Source organism: Chenopodium quinoa, unplaced genomic scaffold (assembly GCF_001683475.1).
Source record: "Chenopodium quinoa cultivar QQ74 unplaced genomic scaffold, ASM168347v1, whole genome shotgun sequence".
In the NCBI taxonomy this organism is placed as follows: Eukaryota; Viridiplantae; Streptophyta; class Magnoliopsida; order Caryophyllales; family Amaranthaceae; genus Chenopodium; species Chenopodium quinoa.
The window spans coordinates 228,900-238,415 of NW_018744118.1; the positions used below are offsets into that span (position 1 = coordinate 228,900).

The 9,516-nt window shown below is 33.0% G+C and overlaps 1 protein-coding gene across 1 annotated transcript; it reads left to right on the top strand.

Moving 5' to 3' along the window:
• Positions 1 to 2,300: 2,300 nt before the first annotated feature.
• On the top strand, positions 2,301 to 8,987 carry LOC110692620 (BTB/POZ domain-containing protein At1g30440-like). Its single transcript, XM_021869648.1, has 4 exons — positions 2,301 to 3,084; positions 4,311 to 4,380; positions 6,239 to 7,456; positions 8,037 to 8,987. The coding sequence occupies exons 1-4, from the start codon at positions 3,026 to 3,028 to the stop codon at positions 8,574 to 8,576; spliced, it is 1,887 nt and encodes a 628-aa protein (XP_021725340.1). The 5' UTR covers positions 2,301 to 3,025; the 3' UTR covers positions 8,577 to 8,987.
• Positions 8,988 to 9,516: the final 529 nt, after the last annotated feature.

The window sequence follows — 9,516 nt, forward strand, 5'->3', positions numbered from 1 at the left end:
TAAAACTTCCTTTTTATAAAATAATACCCCAAAGTTTCTAAATAATAAAATAAAATATTTTTAAAACCATTAAATAAATAAAATGGACCTTTAATTAAAATAAACCCTTTTTAAATTAATAAAATACCATAAATAATTGTTTCAAATTATTTAAATACTTTATGGAATAAATACGTATAAAAATATGGGGTATTACAGTGATTATCTTCGGTTATGTATAAGTGAAAATTATAATAAGTTGATATTTAAAAAATTTATAATAAGGAAAATTTAATAAGATCCCTCATGCTAATTATTTCTATTGTATGAATCATAACATGTGGTCAAAGTTATTTTATTTTGACCACATGAATAGTAAGTGAGTCGAACTTTCGGAAATGGAGGTAGTATATTAGATTAGATTTCCTTTTCATATTTGTTTTATTATAATTACAATCCTACATTGCGATCTAATATATTTATCTTACGTGGAGTTTTAAAAATCTAATATAATCCTATGTGGCATTCTAATTTTTTAAGAAATTTATAATCTTACGTGATGCTCTAAATTCTTGGGAAAAACTCCCCCTTATATATATACACTAGTTTTTTGCTTGAACAATGCCCAAATGGTCTATAAAATTTTAAAATAAACTTTTTTGGTTAAATGTTAAATATAGTTATATAATCTTTTTTGATGATGCAGGATATTCAGACATACACTATCATATCGCTAATTTATATAATAGTGTACTTTCTATAGTTTTGTTTGTAAATAAATATCTATGTTATTATCAACTTGAAATTATTTTAATTTTTTTACTGAATTGAAGTATTTTTACCAAACCAGAATTATTTTTACTAATTAAAACTTATTTTTACAGATTTTCTATTATTTTATTTAAAAAGTTAAATATATTACGAATGGATTTTATTTTAAAGAACTTTTAAAAACGAATTTTATAATGGAAATAAAATCGAGTTATCTGATAGTTATTAAAAGTTATGATTAATTTTGTATATATGAAATATTAGAATAATATCGATATAAAACTCTATATATTATTTTTATGTTAGAAAATCTATCCAAAATTCGTTTACTTATCATCATATGTGTCACAATAATACCTATCTAATTTGTCGTCTACATGGTGCGACACTTGACGAAAAACTGGAATGTCAAGTGTCGTTGTCTCGTGGTCTGGCTGCGAGATCCGACTTTATTTATTACTGATACGATATGAAATTTATTAGATTTGTCTAATCAACTCTTTCATTATATTTCATTTGTCATTTCACTCTGTATATGCAAAATAAGAAGAAAATAAATATAATTGTATTTTTATAAAAAGAAATTTTTAATCTTTTTAAATTAAATTGTGAAATTATCCTGCATGACATGAGAGCTAACCTAGTTATTTTACAAAATAAAACAATTACTCCATAAAGTATGAGCGATTTTCATGGGTATGGCTAAAAGAACTAAAAATTCCTCAATTAATCTACTTTTTATCAAAATTCCCTACATGCCGTCTAAGTCATCCAACCTCTTTAAATATATTTTTCTTAGAGCAAAACCGCTAATTAAATTAGCAATTTTATCTTACATAAAAGATAAACCGCTAATTGAAATAGCGGTTATGTAAGGTAAAACTGCTAATTCAATTAGCGGTTTTGTTCCTATCCCAAAAATAAAATCATTTTTAAATAGAATATATGACGTGGATGGTATGTAGGGAATTTTTATAAAAAAAGTAGTGTAATTATGGAATTAAAAAAGTAGTGTAATTATGGAATTTTGATTTTTTTTTTAAATTTTCATGAAAATCACTCATAAAGTATCTATACTTTTCTATATTAAAAAGCGTTCCTAAAACAGAATATGTGTCACGTGGCACCCTCATATGTATTAGATGTATACCACATCATCATCAAGTATTATAAATATTTTTTAATGGCAATAAAAATGTTTATCACAAGGTTTGAACACAATACCAATAAAAAAATGAATTAACGTTCTTACCATCTTTGTTTATGAATTAATGTTCTTACCATATTTGTTATCTCTGAATTATGTTTTATAAATAATTCTTATAAAACATCAATTTGAGAGCACCACTAATTTCAATTAAAAAAATGGGTTGGAGATTAATTTAGTATCAACCGAGTCAGTTATCTAAAAACAAATCATCCTACTAGTAAAAACTACTGCCGCAGTAAAATAAAATTTGAAACGCCTAGTAAAAAGAATCTAAGCAGCAAATTTCAAGAAAAACATGAGTACTCATGAAGGCAAAAACCCCCACATGCTCACCCAAAAAGGGAGGTTACACTATATTTTTTGTAAGTTATTTGGTAAGTTTTTCCAAGCTGCCATTAATACGCATGTTCAAGTTTTTTTTATTTCTCAGCTTTAGGGGTCCCTTTCCTTATTGCTACAATTATTACCCTTTGTAAATCATATTTAATTTGTCATTAGAAGCCATAAAAAGTTACAGCAAAACGCTGTCTCTTTGTTCCCTTTCTTTCCTTTATACTTTAGTACAGTGTAGTGTAATGATTAATATCCCCCTTATTAAGGTCAAATTTTGGATTCTTCTGCCTCTTGCTCTTCTTTTCTGAGTTGGGTTTTTTGTTTTTTTGGTTTTAATCAATTTTGAAGGAAGAATCTTTGAGGGGTTGACCTAATTTCTGTGTTTTTTTAATTTATTTTTTCTGGGTTGTTTTGGTAAGGTAGGTTAGTTTTGGTTACAGATTTGGGTTTTGCTTGTTTAAGCAGTTTGTTTTGTGATTGGAATGAACTGGGTTTTGCTTCTTTACTCGTTGATTTGCTCAAATTTAGGGTGAATTTACATTAAAAATGGGTGATTTTGTTGAGGTTTAGGGTTGATTTTGATGCAGAGTTGCTCAGTAAAGAGGCTACATTTGAGTTTGTGTTGAAATTTTTAGGTTTTGGTAAATTTGATTTGAAGGGTGCTTATTTGTGTTCTCTGAAGAAGGGAGCGAGTTACTGTCACTTTGATTTTTGGACTGCATTGTGGAAAAAATGGCTTGTGTGAAGTTGGGATCTAAGAGTGATGCATTTCAGAGAAAAGGGCAGGCATGGTAATGGTTTCTCTCATCTTTGATTTCTGTTTCATTCTATATTATTTAATGCTTTGATGTTATTGCTGTTATAATCCCGAATCAGCGGCCTCTTCGGGTTAGGAACATTAGGATTAGTGTTACTCAGACTGGTCATTTTACCTCAAGTATATGTGCTCGATACTCGCTACTAAGACTAGGGCAAGATGGAATGAATAAGGCATTATCATAAAATGTTTGTATATGACACTTTTTTTCAAGCTAAAGTAATTTAGTCAGGATTTGTGATGAATGTTGCCAGTTTGTTCGTTCTATTTTGGCGATGTTGCGTATCTATCTATGTTTCTAGCATTTTTTTCCTAAAGGAAAGATTTAGAGAATTGTAACAGAAAAATAGGTAGACTGATAGATGAGAGGAATCTAATTGTTTCTCTCTATATCAGCCTTCTTGTTAGAACTTGGGCTTATTGCTTGTTACTGGCCTTATTTTAGTGCATACTTTGTTTAAGAAGACTTCATCATGGTGCTGAATTCTAAACTATGTCATCTCAACTTTTATTTTGCTTAATGTATCTATTTCGGACTCTCAGGCTTGTGGGGATTGAGATAAGAAACTAGCTAACAATCCAGTCTTTGTGAAATTATATGTAAGCTTCTTGTTAAGTAGGGCTTAAGTTTGACAAATGCTGTGTCCTGTGTCCTAATCTGTAGATAGCTCTCCATTTGGCACTGATATCCACGTCCCGAGTAACAAAGACTGTTGGTCTTAGATGGCTCATTAGTTGTGGTGGTGGAATACATGTTATTTATGGTAAATGGGAAGAAATAAGCTAAATGTATGAGATCAAACAAAAAAAATGTAGCAGAAAATGATAATGGATTAGTTGTTTATGAACTGAGAGAGAGGTTAATGAGTAAAAGACTAAAAGTGACTGTTTCAACTTTAAACCAAACTGTCATATTTGACTTGAGAAATTTCATTCTTACCAATGTTTTGGAATTGTTGTTAATCATGTGCTCCATTGCTCTCAAAATTACTCCATCGTGGTTGACATATAAAACTCTTCTATATGCCTCACAGAGCCTTAGCTAACTTATGAACTTATATCCACTACTCAAGAAACTTGTTATTGTTTGCATAATTTTATGAGCAGCATCCGCCATTGGTTCTCGCATAAGTCTCCTTTTATATATCAAGTTTGTTTTCTGATTTTACACTTTGGAAAATTGCTCTTAATTATTTACAGGTTCTGCACAACTGGTCTTCCAAGTGATATTGTCGTTGAAGTTGGAGAAATGTCATTCCATCTCCACAAGGTAATTTGTACCTCTTTTCTTCCTTTTCTTTTGGCAATCATCCATTTAATTTAAATCAACTTCCCATTGATGAAAATCTCTGTTTTCCAGTAAAAAACATTTGCACTGATGTTTCACTGTAATTTGTTTTTGTTGAGTGTATAATAGCTTTAATCTGTTCTCTCCATTATATTCTGAGAAGTTTTGATCACAGAAATAAGATGGTTTGTTAGAAAAGACGATTTATAGGATCGAGATAAATTCAATGAACCTTTATGTTGTTATTACTATCTCTATCGAAATATAAGGGTGGAGGAAGTGTCAACCAATACATTGGAATGTAAGGGCGGAGGAAGTTTCAATAAATAAGGGTGGAGGAAGTGTCAACCAATACATTGTAGCTTGCTTAAAGCATTTAAATTGCTTATTTTTTCATACAAAATGTACTATAATTTATTAAAATAAGACAAGCTATGCAGTATGCTCTACCATGTCAAAGACATTATGTACAGCCTTGAAAAATACTCCGTATTTATTCAACTTTTAATCGTGTCAATTTAGATCTACCAATCATAAATCCAGGCTAAACCAATAATATAGGTAACCAAATTGGTTACAAGAAGTCAACAACAAGATGAGTGTATACGGTCTTATCACTAGCTTGGCTGGGAATTTATACTAGTTGATTTGGGAAATTATTTTGTTTATTTCCTCTCTTTCATTTAGCCTTTGTGCAACATGAAACTTTTAGTTTTATATATTGTGCCAAAAATTTTTGACTAAAATTTGATGTGCATAAATTGTAAACATAATGTGCACTATTCCTTTTCTCAAGAAATTGAATGTGCATATTTAGTAGAAAAAATATTAGCTCAAAATATCAAATTTGCACATTTAGTAGAAAAAATATGCACATTCAATTTAAATTATATACACATTCATCTCTTCTCTTATTAAGAAACTTCTCATGAACTGTCTGCAAACAACTAATTTAATTTTGCAATATGCACCAAGCTTCAGTTTCTTTATCGAATAAGGATCAGATATGAGTAGGTTAAAATGAAGTTCTGGATAAATTCAAGCTTTGGGATCAAATGTCATTTCTCTTGCTATATAGTTGGCATAAATATACGAGGAAGGTGGCAAAACCATTATTGTTTAAAAATATTAGTCTGTCCATTGTGATTTTGTTGGAAACCATCTAAGTTCAAGATTTTTCATTTATCAATTTGTGGGAAAATTTGCTTCTACGCTTGAAATATTGTTAATGATCTTTTTTTTTATGTCCACAGTTTTAGGTTGTAACACCTTCTTCTTTTTTCTTGCCTAGCAAATATACCAATATATTTAGATGAGCTAACAGTTTTGAATAGCGTACCAAGAAATCACATGATTATCGCAGAACCAAATATCTGTTATGCATTAATGTTCAGAATATTAAAAGGAAAGATGAATTTCTAGTTTTGCTTTTGACACTTGCATAATCTAGTTTATGCTGATAATGCAATTATGCTAGATGCATCATATGTGGCTTGGACTAGGCTATATGAGCATTGATGTAAGGATTTCCATGTTATTTTATAGCATTCTTGGTAGTGAACTTTAAGATAAAACTTATGCACCTAATGTTGCTGTTTTTGCTTCATGTCCTTATTTATTATCTTTTTTTTGGAATTTCTTGTGATGATTTGGAATTGTTAAATATGAATGGCCCAGGTGGGATATGAGATTTTGATGGGTTGCGATTACATTTGTAATGTATTTTACGTAGTTTTGGATGGATTGTTATGAATTGCTGTTGAAAAAAAAATTCCAAAATTTATTTTATTTTTTTGTGCCATGAGTCCCTTGACATAATTTCACAACTATTCTGCTACAGTTTCCTTTACTCTCACGGAGTGGTGTCATGGAAAGATTAATTGCTGAAGCTGTTGAAGGAGAAGAGGGTTCTGTTATAAGCTTAAGTGATCTGCCTGGTGGAGCTAAAATGTTTGAACTTGTTGCAAAGTTCTGTTATGGAGTGAAACTTGAACTTACATCCTCAAATGTTGTATACTTGCGCTGTGCTGCTGAACATCTTGAAATGACTGAAGAGTATGGAGAAGGTAATCTGATTTTTCAAACAGAAACATTCTTAACTCAAGTGGTCCTTAAAAGTTGGAAAGAGTCTTTGAGAGCTCTCCAAACTTGCGATGACATACTTTCCTTTGCTGATCAACTCAACATTACAAAGAGATGTACTGAAGCATTGGCTGTCAAGGCAAGCACTGACCCCAATCTATTTGGCTGGCCTGTTGTGGAGCGTGGTGGCCCAATGCAAAGTCCTGGTGGCAGTGTTCTGTGGAATGGCATTAGCACAGGTGCTAGACCTAAAAATTCAAGCTCGGATTGGTGGTATGATGACGCATCAACTTTGAGCTTCCCTCTTTACAAGAGGCTGATATCAGTCATGGAATCTCGGGGCATCAAATCAGAGATTATTTCTGGCTCCATTGCTTATTATGCTAAAAGATATCTACCTGGACTGAACCGGCGGCAAGGTGATTCCAGCTCCCGTCTTGGGCCGCCATCTATGTCAAGTCCACCGTCTGAAGAAGACCAGAGGTTATTCGTTGAAGAGATTGACCAATTGCTTCCCATGCAGAAGGGGCTTGTCTCAACCAAGTTCCTTTTTGGCCTCCTTCGTACTGCCATGATACTTCGAGCAGACTCAGCTTGCATATCAACCTTGGAAAAGAGAGTTGGAATGCAGCTTGATCAAGCCAATTTGGAAGACCTTTTAATGCCTAACTTTTCTTATTCAATGGAAACTCTATATAATGTGGATTGCGTACAGAGGATTCTTGAGCATTTCCTCATCATGGATCAGGCAAATGGGGATGCCTCCCCTTGTTCCATTGATGATGGACAATTGATAGGCTCACCTTCTTTGACCCCTATTACAATGGTTGCTAAATTGATTGATGGGTACCTTGCTGAGGTGGCACCTGATATTAATCTAAAACTTCCTAAATTTCAAGCCCTTGCTGGAGCTGTTCCGGAGTTTGCAAGGCCCTTGGATGATGGCCTTTATCGTGCTATTGACATATATCTTAAGGTAATTTTAAATTATCACATACTTTGTATCTATTTTGTTGCATATCTTCTCATGAAATCTGGTTCACCTTTTGATTATTAATCAAAGTACCCTTTTCAGAAAGCATTTTCCCTCTTTCAGCTTTGGCAAAACTCATAGATCACCTCTGGCCTTGGTATTAATAGCCAAAGGCCAATGCAGTCACAGTGTTGTACAAATTTACTCATACCCTCCTAATCCTTGTGAGAGGGAGTGCCTCAAAGAATCATCAATTTGTATGCTATCTTAGCTGTTTAAAATTTTAGTACCCTAGCTTTATTGGCTTTTGATCCTCCTTTGCCCCCCCCCCCCTCACCCCAAAAAAAAAAAAAAAAAAAAAAAAACCAAGAGACTGTTGAAAGTTGAAGATCAGGTAATGTTCTTAGTACAGTCCATATTTAACGTTTCCTGTATTCTGACTAATTACCTATTGTATTCATTCTTTCTTTCCCCTTGTGATCTGTCTCCTTATCAAGGTATTTGTAAGTTTGTTTATATTAATATATACCAAGCCCCATCTTCTTGAGTCATATGTGTCTAATGATGATTTTGTTATATGCAGTCTCATCCTTGGTTATCAGAAGCAGAGAGAGAACAGTTGTGTAGGCTAATGGATTGTCAGAAATTATCCTTGGAAGCTTGTACCCATGCCGCCCAGAATGAGAGGTTGCCTCTAAGAATAGTAGTACAAGTCCTCTTCTTTGAGCAGCTCCAGCTAAGAAATTCGATTGCTGGCTGCTTTTTGGTTTCAGAGAATCTTGAAGGCTCCAGACAGTTGAGAAGTGGCGTTGTTGGATCCAATGAAGGAGGTTGGGCTACCGCAGTGAGAGAGAATCAGGTATTGAAAGTTGGAATGGACAACATGAGAATGCGGGTTTCTGAGCTTGAGCAGGAGTGCACAAACATGAGAAATGAAATTGAAAAACTTGGTCGAGGTAAGAGTTCAAGTGCTTGGGGCAATGTGTCCAAGAAGTTGGGTTTCAGGCTGAAGTCTCAAATGTGCAGTGCTGAAGAAGGGTCAGTCAGTAACCAAAGTAGCGTTGTAAGTGGAAAAATTGAAAAGTTGAAGGAAAAGCCAGGGAAGCTCAAAAAGAACTTGTAATTTTTCTCCTCTTTCTCATCCTAGCCGCTGCCTCCATTTCTATCAATTCCTTCATTTATTTTTGGAAGCCCGAGCAAACTTCACTGCTAACCATCTTTCTATCTTGTGAACTGGAGCAGAATCTCCCAGATTGTGTATTAGTGATTCTACATTCCTTTCCCATCTTTACCAGTGACCACGTCTTTGTAATGAAGTGGACTACATACATACAAGCTGTATTAATCTCGTTGAGTTACATGTGCATTCTCCTTAGGACATCTATTGTAATGAAAAAAAATAAAAAAAAATCTGTTTCTGCTAGTTGATTAAAGCTTGTGATATAATTTTGCTACATTTTGTGGACGAACAAAGCTTGTATTTGCAGTTGGTTGCTTGAAGCTGTTATTTCACAGCTTTTACCCTATTACTCCATCATCTTTTGTTTCGCAAGGTGTTGCAGAGTGCAATTTTATGTGATGATCTCTAACTGAAGTCTGAGGACAAGCTTGTGCTTATTCAGAGATTACTGTCCTCTGCTTGCTCCGTAGTAATGCATTTCAGGCTCTTCCACACTCCTAGATTGATTAGATTCTAGTTCATCCAACCGCAAATTCATCTTCACAATTATTTCTCTGCTTTTATAATTTTCAAAAGTTCCTGAAGTGCATCAGATATATTGACTACAGTTTAGAACTAAGTCAAATAATGAATATCATCTTCAGTGGCAAGTACCTATTTTGACAAGTATTTTTCATGCAAATAGTTAAAACTTAAGAGTATGTGCTGTACATATATTGGAAATGGAATAAAAAAAGAAACAAATAAGTCGTATGGTTGGATATTTTAGAATGAAGTTAGAATCCAGTCTATCAATTTTTTAGTTGGGGTTTTAATGATGAAATCTCATACCTAAAGAGTTATAATTCTACTACATCTCCTTAGAATCCCATACTCACCTCAC

Excerpts from the sequence above, each read along its gene's own strand:
- LOC110692620 (XM_021869648.1), top strand. The coding sequence starts at position 3,026 with ATGGCTTGTGTGAAGTTGGGATCTAAGAGTGATGCATTTCAGAGAAAA. Across the intron at positions 3,085-4,310 it reads CAGAGAAAAGGGCAGGCATG|GTTCTGCACAACTGGTCTTC; the intron begins GTAATGGTTTCT and ends AATTATTTACAG. Across the intron at positions 4,381-6,238 it reads TGTCATTCCATCTCCACAAG|TTTCCTTTACTCTCACGGAG; the intron begins GTAATTTGTACC and ends ATTCTGCTACAG.